The sequence below is a fragment of the Passer montanus genome, unplaced genomic scaffold (genome assembly GCF_014805655.1).
Source record: "Passer montanus isolate IOZ18808 unplaced genomic scaffold, ASM1480565v1 scaffold106, whole genome shotgun sequence".
In the NCBI taxonomy this organism is placed as follows: domain Eukaryota; kingdom Metazoa; phylum Chordata; class Aves; order Passeriformes; family Passeridae; genus Passer; species Passer montanus.
In genome coordinates this window covers 3,265,131-3,287,912 of record NW_024357170.1, presented here as the reverse complement: position 1 = coordinate 3,287,912, position 22,782 = coordinate 3,265,131, and the positions used below count along the sequence as shown (strand labels likewise).

The 22,782-nt window shown below is 44.3% G+C and overlaps 1 protein-coding gene across 2 annotated transcripts; it reads right to left on the bottom strand.

Moving 5' to 3' along the window:
• Positions 1–5,483: 5,483 nt before the first annotated feature.
• Positions 5,484–21,863, bottom strand: LOC120507493 (NADH-cytochrome b5 reductase 3-like). Of its 2 annotated transcripts, XM_039720238.1 has the most exons (9): positions 21,709–21,863; positions 18,207–18,338; positions 15,090–15,162; positions 12,921–13,027; positions 12,020–12,149; positions 11,087–11,170; positions 10,883–10,968; positions 8,496–8,595; positions 5,484–7,464 (listed from the first exon to the last, which is right to left on the bottom strand). In XM_039720238.1, exons 1-9 carry the CDS (start codon positions 21,727–21,729, stop codon positions 7,292–7,294), a joined length of 906 nt encoding a protein of 301 aa, XP_039576172.1. In that variant the 5' UTR covers positions 21,730–21,863; the 3' UTR covers positions 5,484–7,291. The 2 variants fall into 2 exon arrangements, with proteins under 2 accessions (XP_039576172.1, XP_039576181.1); XM_039720247.1 differs by lacking the exons at positions 5,484–7,464; positions 8,496–8,595 and adding an exon at positions 9,965–10,549.
• Between the last annotated feature and the right edge of the window lie 919 nt (positions 21,864–22,782).

Genomic DNA, 22,782 nt, shown 5'->3' with positions numbered 1-22,782 from the left:
AATGATCTCATCTGCAGCCTGTGTGAATTAAATATATATTAAAATATATACAGTTGTATATGTCTAAATGCCCAAAAATCTGTGCCATGATGACTGCAAAGGAAAAACAAGGGAAAAAATACAGCCTGTCTGCAGAGACGGTTTACACCCAACCAATTTTTCTACCTTGAACTTCAGTTTTAACAGCTACCTTGCAATTATTCTTAATATTGATCTCGGCCATGCTGAAGGCAAAGACTCTCCCTGAGTGCAGTGGGGTCAAGTTTGCCCTCAGTTTTTGTTAGTATAAATTAATTACAATGTAAAAGTTCACTTGGGATGTACTGAAACTCTTGTAAATTCTGGTCTGCATTCTCAGTGAAACTCAACTTTCAGAGGAAACAAAAGCTCATCCTCCATTTGAAGTTGAAGGGTTTAAAGATGTTTCCCAGGTTTTTTAATGACAAGGAAATGTGTAATCATACATTGTATACAAGATTAAACTGGGCATTTCACAGAATTACAGATGACAGTGCCATAACATTTTTTGCCCATCAGTGACCAAATGAAATTACCTATGAAGGCCTGATCACTACGGGAAAAAGACAATCTGGCTATCCCATACCTACATCTGTAACCTATTCTTAGAATTACAGAATCATTTAGGTTAGAAAAGACCTTCAAGATTTTTCAGTCCAACTGCAAACCTAACTCCGCCAAGTCCACCACATGCGTATGTGCCACATCCAGAAACACCTGATGAACTGGTTTAGGACTACTGGAACAGGTTCGAAATTCTGTGCTGTGAAAAGCATCCTGCCATAAGACTGAAATGTCTGAACTCTGAATTTTTAAAGATGCACTCTTTAAACCTGTGAGAATCACAGAATGACCTGAGTTGGACAGGATCTTAAAGCCCATCCAGTTCCAATCCCATGCCATGGGCAGGGATACCTTCCACTACCCCAGGCTGCTCAGAGCCCCATCCAGCCTGGCCTTGGACACTTCCAGGGATGGGACAGTCACAGCAATCCTGTAATAGTAAGTAGGAAAATAATCCCTTCCAGCTGCTGTCAGGAATCCTTTTTGTAGGAGCTGCAGGGGGTCAGGACAGTCGGGACAAACGCAGACGAGCTATCTCTCAAGCTAGGTCTTGGGACTTGCGGTTTATTGCAGAGGGTGTGGGTGCAGGGGCCCTGCTTGGAGCTGCCAGCCGCAGCTCGGAGCAGGCCACAAAGAGAGAGGTAAAGAGAGTGGTAGAGAGAGAGAATGAAGAGAATGAATGCAAGAGTGTGGTAAAGAAAGGATTAAGAGAATGCAGAGAGAATGAATGAATGGTTCCTGTTACAATACAATAAATCTTCTTCTGTGTTGAATATTCTAATTCTTACTAACCAATCTAATACAAGATACAAATCCTACAGCATTTACATAAAGCCTATAAGAATCATTACATTACCATACTGTGTTACATTTTAAATCCTAAAAACTACTCTTTGGACCCCTTCTGCTAAGCTAGTGGGGTCTGCTCTGACCCTTAGACCTGTCTGCAAGCAGAGGGTATTGTTTCATGAAATGGGGATTACCTTCAGCCGGCCATACCATTGTTTTCCAGTTGTTCAGTAACTAAGGTATCTCAAAGCTTACTTTCATTTCAAGCTTGCTTATAGTTTCCATATTCTCAAAATCTTTTGCCAGGCAATCATATTTGTAAGGCTTTCCTGTTTCATCTTCCCCAACACCTTTTCACCATTTAAAAAGTTACCAACCCTTATTACCAAATCTGGAATACCAGAAAAATGCCCATGATGAAAAAGTTTACCAGAATGAGTAAATACTTCATTTAAACGCAGCACAGATGGAGAGAGAGAGAAGCATAAACAAGTCATCCCCTTTTGCTTTATCCCAAAGGAGCTGAGGGAGCAGCAATCCACACACTCATACAAGTATCTTGCTTGCTGATGGAATAGAATTGTATTTTAGATTATTTACGTAAGTAGCTGTCCTGACTTTCTGCCACCCGCCCCCCTCCCCCACTTTTTTTTGGTGGAAAACTTATGTTTCTTGCAGCTGCATCTGGAGTTTCATTCCATTTGAGCTTCCTGCTTATCTGAAAGCTCACACATCATGGGAGTGTTTCCCATGGCTATTTACCAAAGCAACTGTAAGAATCCTGTAATAATGACCTTTGATCTCTGACATACACAACACTTGTCTTTATATTGGAAACTTCACATTCCTTACAGAACTTCGATACAAAATATAGAAAAATTACCACAGGAGACTAAATACATTGTTTTGTTTTTTTTTAAAAAAACAATCCAGGAGCAGGCAGTAAATTACTGGAATAAACCACAAGCGAGGCAGCCCTGAAAATTGTTGTGATTTAAAAAGTTCTAAAGCTGGGAGTTCATAAAGGAGCACTGTCATAAAGACCTAAGTGGTCATAAGTAACAGAGAGACAGAAGATAAGAAACAACTCTTTGCTGGCTCCTCCAGCTCCACAAGCAGCAATCCGTAAATCAAACAGAAATCTGCAAATTGAACTTGCAGGAGCCCAAAAGAGGAGAGGCAACTCCTCCTCCTGCAACAATTTTCCAAGGAGTCAGCCTGTGTCCATTGCTGCCCCCAGCATAAGGGGCATCCTGAACACCAGAGGGGCTGGAACACAAATTCCATGGAGAATAAAGTGCAGGCAGCCCAGCGCTGTTCAGAGGAAACCTTTAGAAGCCAATTGTAGCTTGCTGAAACAACACTAAGCTCACCTGGCTTTTTGTTTGATAAGGGATTCATCATCTCTTCAATTATACTGAAAACAGTATCTGATACTGGAACTGCATTTGCAGATTAAAAGAAAAAAAAAAGTATTCTTAAAATTCCTGAAGACCTGGCAAATTAAATGTATACAAAGCACAAGGGAAGAGGAGGGGCAGACACTGATCTTTCCCCTCTGGTGACCAGTGACAAGACCTAAGGGAATGGAGTTGTGCATATATCTGTAGGGGACAGAATGAATATTTTGGGGGAAAAATAAGGAACTCTGTAGTGGACAGGTAGGGAAAATTTTGGAGGCAATACTCCCAGAGTAGAGAATTAACACTTCCAGAGAAAGATGAAGTATGAGTAGTGGGCATGTAGGGAAAGTTGTGGGGATAAATCTTGAGAAAAGCTCCATTAAATAAATACTTTGAAGTAAAAATGAGGGAATCAGTGGTAGAAAAGTAGGGGAACTTTTTCTTTCTAGGTTGTGGATAATCAGGGAAAATATTTGGGATAAAGAAATGAAGGGCATGAGGGAAGATTAATGTTCCCATGGGAATGCTTTATGGATGTGCAGTTTCTGAACTGCACAAATAGAGTCAGGCTCCCACAGAAATCTTCCAAAGCTGGAAGGGACAAGGAAGAAAATGCCTTTCTTCCTTGAGTGGTGTGAGAAGTGTGATTAGTGCTTTCTCCCAGATCTGGACACTGCTGGGGTTGGAATGACTTAAAAAAATGCATTGTCCCTCTCTTGTTTCCATCCCAGGACTAAGTTGGTGCTCCCTAAGTGGCTGCAGCTCTCTGGATGTGGAGGGAGAAGGTCTCTACTGGAGAGTGGGAGAAATGTCCCTGCTGGTTGATGGTTCCTCGGTGGGCAGAAAATTCTGATCTTGGCAAGATGGGTTTGAGTATTGAAGCAATCCTACCCCCCCCTTTTCAATGAGTTGTTTTAATTAGTCAGCAGCAGGGACCACTTTTAGCCAGCTTTAGTAGGGGTCTTGCCAGATTTCCAAGTCTTGTAAGGCAGGAGATTGACTTGGCTTCAGAACTAAACACTCCTGAGTAATTTTCTAGTAACATCTCCATGTTTGACAGCTGATCCCTGTGCTGAAAGGATCTCTCTTTCTTCCCTTCAGACAATTCCAAGGCTCACTGCTCCCAGTCCCTAGTCTGGATCTTTTCATGGAGTATCCCATGGGGTACAAATTTTGTAGTTAATTATTCTGAGCCCTGCCTAGTTCTAATTCCAAAGGATTTGGTGTATGCCTTACTTGACTGCAGTCTGGTTCCAGCTCTGTTCTTCCTGCTTCTGCTGCTTTCCATTTCCCAGGAATTCCACCAACAGAGTGACAGTGTTTTCCAACTCCTCCAGGATACCCTCTGTGGGGTTTGGGAAGAATATTAAAACCTGGGCCCCCAGGGCTTTACTATCAGGAACTACATCCCTGGATTTGTTCATTTTCTATTATTATCTCTTCCCAACAAAGCACTGGGCATCCCACCCAGGGATATAGAAATGGATGTTATAACCACTGGTTACCTCTCTGGAATGTCAGAGCTTGGAAAGAAGGGCAGCTGGGGCTTTTCCTGGTGGTACCCGTGAGGTGTATTTTACCTAAGAGCCCCTTCCCATGTCTTCCCCTGTATCCACCAAAAATTCACCTGTTCATTCCCCAGCTGCTTCCTCCCTCTTTTCCTTTATCCAACAGAATTTTAACAGGTGAATATTCCCCTCTGGAATAGCACTTTTCATTCCAAACCTAATAAATAATTTCCTTTGACCTTCATTATTAGGATTTCACCAAGAGCTGGTAGATGGAAAATGATCCTCTCCTGGCCCCTGCTGGATTCTTGGAGCAGGGATTCTTTCCCTCCCTCCCCTGCCCCCTTTCAGGCTTTGTTCCACAGCTTTTGCTTCCAATCCTTGGATCCTTTCCCTCACTCCAGGAGCTCCCCAGCAGTTCCACATCCTCTTTTCTCCCATTCTGATAATTTCTCCAGGAATGGATCTGTGCATTTCAATTCCCTTCTCTTTCCTCCAACAGTTCCCACCAATCCAGACCTAAAGCTGACACAAGAAATGCTTGGTGCCCACAAATCCAAATTCAGATTTTGCCATCCCGAAACCAGCAACTCTGAACACACAATCTTGGAAAATTTGCATTAATTCAAACATAACATTTAGGACACACTAAATACTTCAATATGCCCAAGAAACATCCTCTTGCCTTCAACTCCCAGAGGTTTTTGCTTTGAACTCCCATGGCTTTGGGGATCAAGGGATTTCCCTACAAAAATCTGTGCAGTGCACGCTCGAATGCCTGATCCTGTGAATCCAAGGAGTGTTAAAAGCTTAGTCCAACCATAAATTTTTGCCAAATATCCCCCAAACCCCTGGGATAACAGAACCCTCTGGTACTGCATTTTTAGCGTGGAAAGCCAGGAATTACTTTACTATCCTACCTCCTTTTTAATGAGCTGTATCAATTAGTCATCAGCAGGGACCACACTTAGCCAGCTTTAGTTAAGATTCATAGTTTTCTTGTTGTTTTGATCATGAAATTGCCAAAACCTTAAGTTTGGTAAATTAAACCTGAAAATTTAAAATGAACAAATCCTGAGGGAACTGGGGATTCGATATCTTGGATCTTATGGCCCTTCAAGGACATGTTAGATTTACCCACTGATTTTGGTGCCAAGGGAAACTCTAAGTTAAGAATAATCAAAATATGAACCAGTTCTCATGAAATTCAGCTTTTCAGAACTTTATTCAGGATAAAAAAGGATGAGAAAGACCTTGGCAAATACAATAAAATAAAAAAAATCAATGCATATCCCACAGTGATACAGCAGCAAGACCACTTCTCTCATATTTCTGCTTTTTGCCTTCCAAGAAAGGGACTAAAACTTGAAAAATTAAGTAGTATTTCAACTTTGGAGCATTATATTAAAGAACAAGTTTCAGAAACACACATCAAAAACTCAAGACTTGAGGCAAATGTCAAATTAATAAAATTAATAACAGTACGATCTAGTTGAGGTTCCTTAAGTTGACTGTAGTATCTTTGCTTTTAATTCTTGCTGAAAAATGAACCTTTTAAATACACAGTACCCACCTCTTGTAGCAGCACAAAAGAAAACACAGTGAGCTATAACCTCGAATTCCTACCCAGTTTTTAAAAATTGCTATTGTACACTGACACCTGTAGCTACCTCAGCACCCACAGTACTTCATACATGACTAAATACCCTTCCAGTCACTCTGATGTCATCACCAGAACAACGTTTTTAGTTTCCCAGACTCCTTGCAGGACACCTCTAACCTCAGCAGCATCTCTGCTGGTCAGAAGCACAAAGCTGGGCATGTAAGATGCCTGCAGTCTCCTAAAAGCTAGATAAAAGTCTGCTGCAAAAAAAGGATATTAAAAAATAAGAATTTAAGCTGTAGTAAACAGCTTCTAGGAAACACTTTTAGACTCAGTGAGACACTTGAATTTGCTGTTAGTTTGGTGATTTAAGGCTGTCCCCATGCATCCTTCCCATGCAAACCCTGGGGAGCTTTGCCTGATAAGAGACATGGAGATGATCAGGTGCTACTGCACCCAGAGCAGGGCTGCCTGCCAAAACCCCCTGGCAATGAAACCTGGACTCCCTCCAGCCCAAATCCACCTCTGAGAAACAATTAACAAGAAAATCTCATCCACTTTTCACCCAGCATTTTCTTTCACTGCACAGGGCATGCAGAAGAACTGCTTTTGTACTCCTATGTCATTGCCCAGTTCTTAGGAGTAAATACAAAATTAAGAATTTTTTTCAGTATCCCACACATTATCAAGCAAAAAATTCAAGGTACTTGTAGAACAGTACCCAAAGCCACTTTCTGTAGTTTCTTTCATTGCCCAGGGATAAGAACTGTGATCAGATGAAGACGTGTTTGCTCAACACTTAAGAGAGGCTATTCCAAAATACAAAGGAAACCAATGTTTTATCACTGCCTACTGCTCTGTTTTGATTATGAGGCAGCTGCAACACCTTCAGCCATAAACGGTTCACTGGTATCCTTCAACTCAACATGCATCTTTAAACTGATGTTGCAAAGGTTATGGATACAAGGGAAATACTTCTGGCCCTCAGATTAAGGATTACAATTTGGCATAAACAAGAATAATCCAACACTTGTCATTGTTTTTATAGTTCATACTGAATAAGATACTGGGTATGCACAGTGTTAGGAAGTAGGATATCACTGCCACTTGATTACAGAACTAAGAAAAAGCATAAGTGAGTGTATGCTGCCCTGAGCAGCTGCACTGTCCTCCCTGAACATGGAGCACACAACACAGAGCACGAGGCATCACCACCTCTCCACACACAGGTTTAGCAGTTACGTGTCTTACTTGCCAGATAGTCTGAAAATATGAAGCATTTTTAATGTAAATGTATTTTCCCAGCACTGCGCATCAGCCACCACTGTAACTTTGTCCTGTTCCCCATTAAATGTTTGGGGTTTTCTTCCTCCCTTCTACACAAGATCCCTGAATAACAGTCATCTTTAGAAGGAGAACCTCATATCCTTGTCATAGCCTAGTTTGTCCAGGTTGGGAATGCAAGCATACTGGATCATTGGAGGAGGTCCACACATGAGGATCAGAACATCATTCTGAGGTGGGGGCAGGTGGTCTCTGATCATCTCTTGGTTCACAAATCCTTGGCTGTAATCCCAATCTGTTAGAGGAAAATGAAAGTAGGGGATGGGAATGAGGTAAAAAGGAGGAAAGGAGAGATACAAATCACTTTAGAAAGAAGAAATCCTGCTGATGAAGTTGTTCCCAGTTGGAAAATTTACAGTGAGAGTCGGTTTTACTGGGATTGAGGTTAATCATCACATCCCCAGCCCCGGATACAGAACAAACTTGTGCTGCTGCTGACCCAAACTTTTGGGCATCATAAGACTGACACTTTTTTTTTTATCACAGTTTTGGTCAGACTTCACATATGACAGTGAAAGTCTGCAGAATAGTCTTGAGGAGGTCCAAGGAGGAACTTCTATCCCAACTGCTAAGATCAGTTCACAACTTCCCCAAAGAAGAATGGCAATCAAAAATTCCAGGAAAACACTCATTGCAGTGGATGACACAACAGAAACAGAGCCTTCCGTCTGTGTACCAGAGGTGTATTCTTGGTCACAAGGAAGAGGAGGCATATACGGCTTTTTGTCCTCTGCCCCAAGCTCCCACTGAATAGGAGTGTGAATCTATCCTGATGTGGGTGGGCATTACAAGGAATGGTAAGAAAGGAAAGCCACAAGAAATGACACTGTTTAGCCTTCTCTCCCTCAAGCTTGTTCAGCAAGCTCAGGCAGGCATCTGTGCTCATGAACTAGACAGTGTCTCTGGCACTGCAGCTGCCTCAGGGCAGGCTCCAAACACAAGGATAACACATTGTATTTATGTCTGTGGTAAAGGAGAAAAGAAGGTCACTCTCCACAGGAGACAATGGTAAATATGCAGGTGTAGCCATGGGAGGAACACTGCACTGCCACTGGCCTGACGTGAGCTTTGGAAACACTTCTCTGCTCACACCGGAGCCTGTGTGCATCCCTGTGTGGAGAATGATGCTACTCAGACATTCACTAAGCAATGAATTCACTACGAAATTAATCATGAAGCTCAGAAATACACCCATGATATAGCATGTCTCCTGTAAAGCACATTAATGCTCCCAAGTTTCACAAGAAGTGCCACTCCGGGTCTTACTTTCAGGCGCTGTGTCCAGCGTGTACCAACACTTGAAGCGACCAGGATTCTGAGCCTGGATCTCATCGAGCTCAGAACGCAACAGGATATCCTTCTCAGTCTGCAGGACAAGAAAAACAGTGATCACATCCTGCATGTGAGTGCAGCCCTCAGATAGCCACATAGCAGCAGCTACTTGCACAGCCCTGAGAGATGGAAGAGATGATTCCATTCCATTTTAAAGGCTGAAGAGGCCAAACCCAAGTTACTTCCACGCCTAGCCTGTGGCAGAGCTAATAGAAGGCTCATAACTTTCCCAAATCCTGACCATGCAACACCTTCCCACTAAAAATGAAACTAAGCAGAACCATCACTTAATTAGGGAATCAGAAGAATAAAGCCCCTTTTAGCACTATCATGTCATAAAACTAATCACAACTGCACAGAAATATCTCCCTACCCTGTCATACTCTGCCATCCAGACAGGGAAATGCCAGGGCTTTTTTCACCTTTGTCAATACAAGTGCCATCAGCACTGCCATACGGAGACTGCTTGGCTTTTAAAAAGCATGTGGAATAAACAACCAAAAGGATATCAAGTTCTAGTTGGAACAACAAACATTACTCAGGGTATCAAGTTTGGCTCCTCCCTGATGCAGCATCACTGAAGGCCAAAGGAAAGCCTTATTTCCCTAAGAGCAGCTGCAGTCTGGGCAGGAAGGAAAAGGGCCGGGACTGAAAGTGTTGCCAGCCCCTGCAGCCATAGCAATTTGGCACAGAGGTCACCACTAAGTCTGTAACTGTGGGGACAAGGAGGAATGTGCAGCAGCTATTCCAGAGAAGGTGCTATTCCTGCATCTGCAGCTGTAGGTGCTCCAGAAAAACTCCTGCTGGCTCTGGCCAACTCAAAGTGTGCCACCCAGAAGCACAGTAGGAGTCCATGTACATTGTTTTAAACACTAAAATATTTTTAAAAACTGCTCCCTATTTGTGGGGTTACTGTGTGCAAGGACTCTTTAAAGCCAGGGACTGATGTTTCCATAGTCTGTTGCTAACAGGCAGGGAACTGTTCCCCAGTCTCTCCCTCCCAGAGGCAGTGGGCTTCCCATGCTACTACAGCAACTCCAGCCCTGTGTTAGCCATTCTGAATCATTCCTAGCAAATCCTGCCCCTCCTGCCCTGATACCGCTGCACTTTATGCCAAATCCAAGGGCTCCAGCCAGCGGCAGAGAGTACTGGCAGGGTTCCTCAGAACAGGGAATCTCAGCACTTGGATCATAGCTCTTGGGCAGAAAAACCTCAAGTTATAATTCAGATATCACAGAACTGCCTGGGCTGGAAGGGACCTTGAAGCCCATTCAGTTCCACACCCCAGGTTGCTCAGAGCCCCTTCCAACCTGGTCTTGGACACCGCCAGGGAACTAGGGGCAGCCACAGCTTCTCTGAATAACCTGTGCCAGGACCTCACAGGGAACAATTTCTTCCTCATATCCAATCTAAACCTCCTCTCTGTCAGTGTGAAGCCATTCCCCCTTGTCCTGTCACTCCAGGCCCTTGTCAAGAGTCCCTCTCCATCTTTCTTGTAGGCATAGATACGGCACAAATGAATGAACACGCACTGAATATGAGAAGAAAAACAGAGGAGAGCCTAAAGAAGCTAAAAACCACAAGCATGAAGTGAAGCTCACCACAAACAATGACTCAATCCAAACACAAATATTCATTAGAGGGAGAAATTAAAAAGCAGAAAGTCACAGTAGAAGAACATCAGGCCAAGAAGGGGGTACTGCCCAGCAGCACACCAACAATTTGGGTTTTCCAAGAAATCTCTCTTCCAAGGATTCCATGGATGAGAGCTTCCCTCTGGCCAGCATGCAGGATGCCACGCCTCAAGGAGCAAGAGAAGCAGTCAAAAACTGACAGAAGGCTGGAAATAAAAGCAGACAGCCAAGAAGAATCATAGCTTTGGAACTGAGGGAGCTGCTGAAGACCACCGTTAGTTTTAGCCTCACCCAACATGTCTTCAGACAGAAAGATTCCACAAACACTGCTGCAAAGCTGGGGAGTTGAAATTGCTGGAGGAGACAAATGTCCACCCATTTAATGTTTCCACTAAGAAAGACAGCTCTGAAAGTCTGCCCGAAACATTACAACTTGTACAAAGGAATGCAGGGCTTTAACATTCATAAACTGGATTAGAAACAGAGCGATGAGTCACAGGAAGGCAAACATTAGCAATCCCTTCTGTAGTAATACTAAACCCTCAATTTATCACAGTATTTTTATATGGGAGGTTTCCAACACTTCAGTTCACTTCTCCCCTCAGGGTTTGTATTTGTGATTTCATTCGCTGAGTGGAGTCCTGTTAGGTAAGTAAAACTACAAACAGAAAAAAATGACAAAATTACCTGATTAGCAAACAGCAACTGGCAAGTGGTGGGGTCATCTTTGTCCTTTATGATTGCTCGAATGATCTGCAGCATAGGTGTTATCCCTGGGGGAGAGAGGCAGGCCAGTGATGTGAGGAGTAAAATAAGGGAGAAGTGGGAAAATGTAAGCAAATGCATCTACCAGTTGTCAGAAACCACAGGTGAATCCTTACAGATACCTACCAGTCCCCCCTGCAATCATCCCCACGTATTTCACTGTCTTGGTAACTGGTTCAGCTTTCTTTTCTGGCCGAATATCAAACTTGCCTGAAGAGAGAAAAAGAGATGGAAAACACTGAAGCAAGCAGGAAGCACCTCCTGTTATCCCTTTACAGCACATCCTGCTAAATTGACTTTGTTTCAGCCCTGCCACCCTTCCCTCCCAGGGAACAGAAAAGGTGAAAATGTCCTGAATTAGAGCAATCCTGAAAGAGGATTTTAAGATGTGTGGTGGTAACATCAGACACTGACATGGGTTATGATTATCCCTGATCACAGCCTGCATACACACCACCTGTATTTCAATTTGCTCACATTCCATACCCCCAGTGACATTCACAAGCCCAGATTCTGGAAACAGTTCTACACTAAGGAATTGATCTGCCCAGAGAGTTTATTTCCCCAGAGCAAATTATTTTAAATTAAAACATAAAATATGCAGCATGGGTTTTTTTTTCATTTTTCTCTTTTGGAGCCAACACAACAGAGAGTCTGAAACTCCCCAAAATGTTGGGCTGTATTCACAGCTCTCTTCATCCAGGATAACATGAATGCTACATACACAGCTCTGAAAAACTACGTGTTGGAGCTCTGCTTCACATGAAACTACCAGAAGGTTTTTATGACACATTTGTGACTGAGTTATACTAACAGAAGGTATTTTACATTGACATAAAAGCAATGCCTACTCAAAGTTCATTTTTACTTGGGAAATTAGCAGTGGACAGTGCAAATACCCAGTGTTTTTGTCATTGTATAAACTGTGCCCGTATAAGCATGGAAAAAACTCATCCCTTACTTGGGAACAGCATCAATAAAAAAGCACTTCTACAGTAATAAGACATTTTTCCTGTACTGTTTACTCTGGGTAAATTCTATATTCCAAACCAGCCTTGCCTTTTCCTTTGTACACAAGGAGGCCACTTGGTCCTCTGAAGTCAATGGTGTCCCCTATTTTCAAGCTGTCCAAGTATTGAGACATCTTCCCCCCATCAGGAAACTTGGGATGGACACCTCTGAAGTAGACCTGTTAAAAACAGTAACAAAGCAATTCAGTCTCACAGCTCAGAGAAGAGTATTTGCCCTTCAAATTTTTAGGTACAAATACTCCTCATGCAAACACAATTACTCCATAAAGAAATGCAATGTCTGAATGGCAAAGATCAAAATGCCACTCCTGCCCCAATTTTTGACAGAGACTGATGATTTCTCCACTGCAGTTCTGCAACACAGAAAATATTAATAATCAACACAATTTACACCCAAGTTCAAAAAGGGCTAGAAAAAACCATAAATATTTTGATTCCAAAGAGCAAAATTCTAAGAGGAAACCCAGTGCAGATATTAGTATTCTAAATTCCTAACAGCTTTAAATGATAGGTAGTCTAGCTACCAAGAGGCAAAACAAAGGTACATCATCACAAGAGTTAAAATCACATTCTTACCAATTAAATTCATCATTCCTACTTCCTGGATCAGTAATTATAATGATCATCACTCTCTGATTATAATGACCAAATTCCATTAGCTTCAGAAGCAGCTGCCCATTCAGGCAAGGTAAACTCCTTATTCCAGAAGGATTAAAAAGCATATGAACATCTGCAGGTCTACACAGAGGGTGGAAATGATGCAGCATCTCACAAGACACCCTCACTAATGAAGTGCCTGCAGAATGCCATGTGGACTGTAGGTAATGGCACATTCCTGAAGAGAAGCCAGCACACCAAACTTCACATAAAGGCACTGTAAAGGTGGCTCAGAAGTTGTCCAGCCTGGGAACAGAGCATGACATTCTCACCTTGACAACAAGATCCACAAAGCCCTTGTCATCATCACTGGAAACTGGAGTGTAAGGTCTGACAACCAGAGCTCCATCAATCCGTGCAGACAGGTAGATGTGCTGCCCTATTGCAGGGAAAAAAACCCAAAAACTAATTTTCTTTCAAAAGATTTTTCTTTCAGTGGATGTGCTGAAATGCAGCGTCAAAGCTCTAACTACCTTATTTTTGGGTATCACTTCTTTTCTTATTTTCCTAACACTGCCAGAATTGTTAGCCATGCACAGATCTACTTTGAAGGACAGACAACTCCACTGTTAATTCTGTGTGTCAATCATAACTTCATGCATTTGCATTTACCAAAGCCTGAACTGCACCCCAGATCTTTCAAAAGATGGGATTTGTCTCTCCTATACAGGCAAATAAAAGGGACACAGGAGGGGAGAACTGTCAAATGCTGTTCACACATCTTTTTTAATGTATTAGCTGTCAACTGCCACAGTTTAGTTAAAACTGAGTTTGTAACTGTTCTTGCTTTGACCACAGACCCCTCACATCTTCCAGGAGCTCTCCAGCTGCCTTTGCTAAGGCTGCCTAGACACAAAGCACTTTTCTAACCCAGCTATACCTCCAGCTTAACATGTGAATGCAGCAACCATGTTTCCATCTGTCACACATCCTCAAAGCTCTCTACAACAGTTTCTCTTCTCAATGTCTACATATTTTTTTCTGAAAAAAACAATAAAATAACTAACTTCTATGGAAGGTGTTCCTATAAATTTCCACTATTCTGAAGACACCTAAGTGAAGATTACCCAGGAGGGGAGGGAGAGGTTTTGAATTTTGGGGTTTTTTTCACCATTAGGTCAACAGAGCAAAGCATCTCCAATGATGGCACAGCACCTCTGCCTGTTACGGGAACATGGCAGAGGGGATTTTTACCAGGAGCTGGTTTGAAAATTATCATAATGACCATATTACATTAGCTCCAGAAGGAGCTGACCCTTCAGGCATGCTTCATTCCTTACTTCAGAAGGATTACAAAGTGCTAGGTGAAGGAAGATGTGCTACCTGGTGACCCGGGGAACAAGCAACCATAACTCACCCAAAGCTGTACATGGACATAATATTCCAGTAACCCTCCCAGCAAAGCCTACAGACATCCTGCTAGGGCAGACCTGGAGGGAGCTGCAGCAGGGAGCTCCTGTTCCTTCTCTAGGGCAGAAGTGGCTGCAGGCACAGACCCACAGAACCCTGATGACCCCTACAGACTGCCAGCCTGGACAGCGGGGCTGCTGCTGGGGCACACCTCACAAGAACTGGTACAAAGCAGAAAAGGTGCCCCTCCCAGAGAGAAAATGTGCCTTATGCTCTTGCCTGTTAGAGCTTTACCCCACCCTGACAGGACCTAAGTTGGCACCCTCTCCATGGGGCCACATATAACCCTCTCCCTCAGAATGAAGCTTTCAGTGGTTCAATGTCCATTTTGGGCAAGCCAGGGAAAGGAGCTTTGCTTTCATGGCTACTAAAAAGATCAAGAGATTTTTAACATCCCAAAGAAGATTGAACTTAACACCTGGAAAAGGTGCTGACAACAACCACAAAGCACAGGAGCCACAGATCACTGCAGTAGCTTGTTAAAGCCAAAGTTCTATTAAACACAAGTCACAACTAAATGCTCTTTATACAAGCAGGAGGAAACAATGGCACAAAGCAGTTATGGAAGGCACCACACCACGTGGCAGGGCCTTTGGAAACAGCTACCCCTGGGTGATTCACTAGTTCAATGAAATTCAGAAATTAGTAGATCATCTGGTAAACCACGTGTGTTACAGGAGAAGTGGATGAGAGTGGTGCCTCAGGGCACAGAAAGGGACTGGAGGGATTCAGCCCCATAGGAATAAGCATACTGGAAAGCTGAGACTGGAAAAGACAAGTGAAGACCTGTGTTTGTTCCTCCACTTTCCACAGAAACAAGCTGGATGTTTACTCATATACACTGCATTTCAGAGCCTGCAGATAACTCACAGCACAAGGATAATCTTGCAGACCTCTCAGTAACAGCCCCAGCCACATGAGCAGTACTCCAAATACAAAACACAGGGAAAAAAAGCCCCACAAAACCTTTATAATTAATAATTAAGTGTAATTAATACAAGCAACACTTGCATTAATCATAGACAACGTACCTAGAGGCAGACCCAGAACGTGCTCCATGGAAGGGAGAGCAAATCGAAATCTCCTTGTGTCATGACTAACTTCCTGAAAGAGGAAAATCAGAACAGTCAGTTCTGTTGTTGGGATTTAAAGTTTGTGATTCCACTTCTATAACAAGACAAGTCTGGCATCCTGCAGGATTAAGAATTAATGACACTTAAAGATACTTGTGTGCAGATTAAGACTAAGTGATAACTTTCTAAATATTATGGACATCCGCACTGCCTTCTGTGAGAAGGCCACAAGACATTAATTAATTAGTTCTTCAATTCTCATTTCAAGTTTAAATATGCAGGAGTTCAAGGTCAAAGTAGTCTGATTTTCATCTCTCAAAATCAGATTAATTAACCATTTCAATGGAAGTAGCAATCAGGTTCCTTTTGCTGTGGTAAGGTCCTTAAAATATTTTCCCTGTAAAAACTGAATTAATCCATAAATGAAGTTGAAAAGAGCACTGAATTAATCCATAAATGAAGTTGAAAAGAGCACTGTGTTTAGATATGAACAAAATTATGACAATATATCCAGTCCTGCTGGGATAATTATTCTAATCTTTACTAGGAAAGTCACACCTTTAATAAAATTTTGGCAGTAACTGAACACCATTTCTTGTATTATGTAAATTCTATGTTTCAAAAATCAGGTCATATTCATAGGAATGGAAAACAGCAAAAAAAATAAAGAGAGAAAGAAACATCATACAGCTTAGTGCCTCATCCAGTGAATTTCTGTTTTTAAGGGTTTTGTAACCCTTATTTTGTTTGCCTGTTTTTAAAGTAACCAATAGAGACAAATTTCTTCCTCACAGTTTGTCTCATCTTCCCTTGCTATGGTTATACTGACGAAATTTTCCTCACAGTACCTCATTTTAAGGCAAATTCTGAAGAAGAAAGGAATTAATCGGCAATCTCAAAAGGGCTTCTCTGTACTTATGTCTATTCAGGAGCAGTAAATGCCACTGCAAATTCCTTTAGAAAGACAACTAATGTGGACTTAACACTGCTGCTGTTTCTGTACGGAGATTTCAGCACTGTATGGAAATCACTGGATTTTGCCAATAATGCTGCATTTTTATTATGCTGTCTTTATACAGAAAGAACAAAGCTCTGAATTCTCACTTAATCACCTCACCAATTATAGTCGAGAGAGTTTAGCTGAAGGTGAATAACACAAGTATTTTGGTGCATCCTGAGGCAATTGTGAGAAACTAAGAGGCTCAGGGAATCCCCAACACCAAGATCAGCACGCCTCTGCCTCTCTCTGTCACACAACCAGGACACCCCATCACCCCGCAAGGTGTCATCAAGGCTGGATTACAGACAGCCTTGGATCAGGATGCACTTCCAGCACGAGGTCATTCCCCTTGGGCACTGCCCTAAGCACCTGGAAGCCTTTGGCCACACACTTCTGTCTCAAACTGCAGTGCACGCAAGTCTTCCACCCTTGCCAAATGCAAAGCCGGAGAACAGATTTTGCAGGCTGGTGCTTTGCAGAAGCCACTGAAAGGCAACAAATTAATTACGCACACCATTATAAAACCAACCAGCCAATCTGAAGTTGTTAGCTTTTTTTAAGGCATTAACTAAATTAGCACACCTAACTATATAAAGATTTTTCTTATGCTATGCACTAGGAAGCAGCCTCAAGACTCCTACTTCTCTGTTCAAGAGACAGGTGTGGCAGACTTAATTTGGACACATCACACAATCATAGAAGGATTTGGGTGGAAGGGACATTAAAGATCACCAAGTTTATCCCCCTGCCATGGGCAGAGATACCTTCCACTAGCCCAGCTTGCTCAGAGACCCATCTGGATTTGGACACTTCAGGGATCCAGGGACAGCCACAGCTTCTCTGGGCAACCTGTGCCAGGGCCTCAGCACTCTCACAGGGAAGAATTTCTTCCCGATATCCAATCTAAACCTGCTCTCTGCCAGTGTGAAGCCATTCCCCCTTGTCCTGTCACTCCAGGCTCTTGTCAAGAGTCTCTCTCCATCTTTCCTGTGGGTTCCCTTCAGGCACTGCAAGGCCACAATTATGTCACCCCAAAGGCTTCTCCAGGCTGACCAATCCCAATTCCCTCAGCCTTTCCTGACCTCATGAGAAATAAGGAGTCTGTAATAACAGTGTGGTTGCAGTACATCTGGGAAATAAATTCAGCAAGTACACCTGGGAAATAAATTCAGCAATGCAGCCCAACCCAAGACACAGGGAAGCTCTCAGTTCCCACAAACCCAGGATTCAAAATGACAGTATTTTTTTTGTTTCCTTTGACAGAACCAGTGAAAGCCAAGCTATCAGTGCACCCTCTAAGTCTCAAACAAAGCCCTGTTCCAGTCCAAAATCTTCTGATAAATTTCTGAATAGTCACAGCCTTAAAAAGTCAACACTAAAAATATCATCAGGTGTGACTTTACACCTGAGAAGCCAAGATTTATCCCTCACACTTTTGATGGCGGGTTTATCCAATAGTAACCTAGACTTTTCAACTTTGGTGGCTTTGTCTCACTTCCCGCAAGCTTAGCTACCAGTTTCTGATGGCAAAATGCACCCCTGAAATCATGACCTTCCTCTGGTATCCCACTTGAGCAAGCATTTAATTTTGTAACAGGAGGCTTTACTTTTAACAGAGAGTAGAGAAGCTGAGACAGCTTGGGTACTGTCAGGACTGCATGACTTAAACACACTTTTCTTCCTGTAAAACATTACAGTATATCAATCCAGCAACAGGAACCAGCATCAACATAGTTCTGGCAGCTGTTGTTGAATGCCACTGACCATGAAAAAGCTGCCTGCTCTGCCTGACAGCATGACTTGTGTCCCTTAGCCCAGTCAGTGGTGCACAGTTTGGGAATTTTTGCTGACACACGTCACTGTAAGTTTGATCATTTCCAAGCAGTATTCTCCACTCTAAGCTATTTGGAAACAAGCTGCTTGCAGAACTGCAAGTTATACCACACAAAGATCTTTTAGAAAGAAGTCCTTTCCTCAAGACAAAAGCATTCACCCTGTTGGGACATCACCCAAGACTTCAGAAGCTGTAAGCACTCATGGAGAGCGGTCATGCTCAGCACTGCATGTGCACCTACCTCCTTATCGATCAGCCTCAGTGCATACTTCACTTCTGGATCCTTGAGGGTAATTGCAGGCTGGGGATTCCTGAAGAGCCTCATGAAGGTGGTGTAGATCAGCCATATTGGGTATGTCACAACCTGATGCAACTGCAGCAGCACAGAAACAGCATTAGACACGTGAGCAGAATGAGTTATTTGGGTGACAGGGAATAGAGTACTATGCCATGGCACTACTAACCACCAAAAAGAACGTGTTTATTTGAGCAGGAAAAGGAAGTATTATTAAAAAAAATCCCAAACCCACAGATTTGCATTATGAAGACCTGGCATCACTCCTGTCTTGAGGTACTTGCACACCAGCACAGCGCTGCCCTGCTGGCAGCTGGGCACAAAGTGAGGCTGTCACAGCTCCATATCCCCAGGTGCCCTGACAGGGAGGCTGAACCCCATCTCCAGCATGCACACAGACACATGTATCACACATATCCAAATACACACAGAATATCCTGAGTTGAGAGAAGCCCATCAGGATCATCCAGTCCAACCCCACACAGGACACCCCAATAACCACTGAGAACGTTGTCCAAATGTTCCTTGTGCTGTCAGGCTTGGGGCTGAGACGATTCCCTGGGGAGTTCCACTGCCCAACCACCCTTTGGGGGAAGAACCTTTTCCTAATAGCCAGCCTAAACCTGTGGCAGACCACACTGATCAACATAGCCAGACACACACAAACAGCCCTGATGGGCTCATCCTATTCCCGTCCCCACCGATCGTGATGAAGGTCCATGACTGGGAATTCCACAACACACACCTGTATGATGTGGATCTCCCAGCAGCTGGCTTTGCCGTGGCAGAGTGGTGTGCCCACTCCCCAGCTGCTGCCATCTGGACACAGGGGCCACTGTTGCACAGACCCCTTCACAGGCCACCCCACGTGCTGCAGACACCCCATAATTTGGGGTCTCGCACTTGAGCACAGACCCTGTTCTCTTTCACGCAGCTGAGCAGTGCTTTGCCAGCCATGCCACGCTGCTGCTGGGGGCTAGCACCATGCACACACCCTCCAGCTCAGAGTTTGGGTACAGGCACTGGCATTTCCACCACCACAGACCTGTGCATGCAGAGCAGCACCCCTCCTTGGGAAAGCAGCTAAGCTGCAGGACACAGCCAAGGGACAGTCCCTCTTGTGCCTTTACCATCATTTTCCCCACCTCTGAAGCGCTATAAGACAGGAACAGATTATGCTCTGACACCACACAACCCTCTTCACATTGCGGCAGGAGAATAAACTGCACAACTACTTAGAAAAATCCTCTTTGACTCAGTAATTTATTATTCAACACTTCAACAAAGGAGAGGGGAAAAGCATGACGATAGCAAAAATAGAAAAAATTAGCTCAAAATTCTGCCTGCTTAGATTTCACTTTCATTTTATTTTCAAGGGACCTGCATAATATTTTAGAATGACATTTGTGCAAATGTGGCAGTCCCTCAGGAGGCTATGAAAACTTTCTACACTGTTAATATTAATTTCTACACTGTTAATATTAAAACTGTGGGACAGCATAAATTCCCTCTTCTTAAAGTGCTGCTGCGCAGGTTTAAAATGTATCATCACTGTGTACAGTGGGCACACCGTGCCATACACACACTGCACTTTTCACTTTTATTTGGGAATACTGAAATAGCTCCACACAGGTTGTTTCTGAAGAAGCTAAAGTTCACAGAAAAATTATTCCTTAACTCTCAAAGATCCATCAGATTACTGCACCTCTGGGAAGAAATTTTGGTATTGAGTCACAAAAAAAGGGCAGAGGGAGGGAAATTGTTCAAGGTGACAGAGCAGCAAGTAAACTCCTTAATGAGAAATTAACACGTGAGTGAGGTCTGGAAGCAATAGCAAGCTGACTGTGCAGCAGGTGTTTCAAATGAGACATTAATAAGGTAAAACAGTTTCATTTCCAAATGTAGCTAACTCAAATGAACAAAAAAATAGAACTGCTGTTGTCAGGCAACGAGAAATAATTTTAACACAGCATTAACCTCATGGAAAGCCATCTGTTATTCGTGGTCAATTAGTGCAAAAGTCTCATGGGATTTGGCCTGGAAAGGCACAGCACACCCCCTAATTCAGAAAGCTATTTTAGTCCCTTACTCAGATCTATCACTAGGTGGGCAGAAAAAAGGGGAAGAACTGAAGGCTGAATGATTACAAAACGCCATGCTTGCTAAGACAAGCATTCTCTGAGTTAAAAGCAGCCTATATACTCTCACCACAGGGCAGACCAAGATATAAAGGAAGATAACTGCGCAACATCAGGTCTCCAGCAGCAGAGAGCAACAGGCTGACCACAGGGCCTGGGAATCACCAAATGGGGACCTTGTGACTCATCACTTCCAGCTGCACAAATCTTTGTGAACAGACAAGGCAGAATGAGTAAAAGAGCAAGAATTTTTATTAATGGAGAAAGGCCTCTGTGCGATAACAAAGAGAAAAGCCATGGAGACTGCAGTGCCGGGGTGTGGTGAGCACAGCACAGTCCAACACACAAGCTCAGAGCTCGACACCCCAGCACTGCCCTGCCCTACAAACACAAAAACCAAACCCTGCTTTGGCATGAGACACATTGTACCCTCGGCTTCAAACACCCTGGTTTAGAAGGAATGGCAGCTAACAGATTCTTCTCATCTGTTTCAGAAACCAACGAGAAAATAACAGGATTTCTTCACTTCTGCAGCTGTAGCCTCATCTCCCCTGTTCAATGCACCTTATGAGCAGCTGTACCCAAACGAACACATGTTGAATCCAGCTCAATCCTGTCCTCTCACAAACCCGAAGAAAAGACTGTTTGAGCACCGGAGCAAAGAACCATAACAGGCAGCTGAGAAATGAGGGTAATGATGCGGGGCAGAGCTGACAGCGCTGCAGACCCACTCCTCAGCAAGCACGGTCATCGTGGGATGGTTTGTGTTGGAAGCGACTTTAAAAATCATCTCGTTCCAACACCGCGGGCAGGGACACCCTCCACCATGCCAAGCTGCTCAGAGCCCCAACCTGGCGCTGGACGCTGCCAGGGATGGGGCAGCAACAACTCCGGGTAATCGGTGCCAGGGCCACAACACGCTCACAGGGAAGAATTTCTTCCTCACAGCCACTCGAAACTTACAGTCTGAAATTACTCCGACGGGGAAAACACCACAAGCGTCCAGAGGCCCCAGCAATAACAACAGTAACAAGAACAGATCCGCGAAGCTGGGAGGACAAAACGCCCCGGCCAGACGGCCAGCACAGGCACCAACACCGCCCAGGGCGCGGCAGCTTCGGGACGGCCCCAGAGCCGCAGGGACACCGCGGGGCTCCCGGCACCGCGCGGCCCCCGAGCAGCGGGGAACAGCGAAAGGCAACGGAGACACGAGTGGACACCCCGGGACACCGCCCCGCCCCGGAGCGCTGCGGACGGAGCCGGGACTGTGCAGGAAAGGACCCAGCTCCCGACCGCCCCCCTGCACTCACCACGCTAAGCTGTGCCCCCATCGCTGCCCCGACACACCGCGGTCACCGCCCTGCTCCGTCCCGGAACGTCACACTCCGCGATGAACCGCGCCGGCCCCGCTCCGCCCCGTGACGACATACACAGTGCGCACCACGCGCCGCCCCGTGTCGTGACGTCATGCTCTGCGATGAGCTGCGCCTGTCCCGCTCCGCCCCGTGACGTCACACACCGCGCTGGTCTGCGCCCCGCGCCGTCTCGTGACGCCCCGCCCCGCCCCGCCCCGTTATGCCCGCGGGGTGATCTGGATCTGTGTGAGGGCAGCGCACCCCCAGCGCCCTTCTGCGCTTTGTTAACTGCCTCAATAATCACAGACTGCCATTTAAGGGATTCTCAAGATCCACCCCTTCTGCCATGGGCAGGGACACCTTTCACTATCCCAGCTTGCTCACAGCCCCATCTGGACTTGGACACTTCAGGGATCCAGGGACAGCCACAGCTTCTCTGGGCAACCTGTGCCAGGGCCCCTCCACCCTCACAGGGAACAATTTCTGCCCAATATCCAATCCAAATCTTTTCTCTGTTGGTGTGAAGCCGTTGCTCCTTGTCCTGTCACTCCAGGCTCTTGTCAAGAGTCTCTCTCCATCTTTCCTGTGGGCTCCCTTCAAGCACACGAAGGCCACCACAATGAGGTCACCCCAAAACTTCTCCAGGCTGAATAATCCCTTTTATCTCAGCTTAAAGGATTAATTAATGACTATGCTTTTCCAAAAAGCACCTGAACTGAGCTGTGCAATAAAACACGGTTTCAGCCAGGCTCCCTTAAATTTTGATTTACACCAGTGAGTGAAAATTAGTGACTAATAACCACATGTGTCTTTGTGTCTGTGCTAAACATGAAACACTTCAAATCTCTTTAATTAATACATCTTCACATATTATGTCCTCACAACATGCCTTCAATGATTCCTAGACAGTTTCTCCTTACAAAATCAAGAAAGGTGTATGCTTGGCAGTCCTAAAAACAAAATAATTTTTAAAAAATGTCCTCCCTTATCCCCTAGGCTCATGCAGAGGTGCTGAGCCCCTGTGTGCCC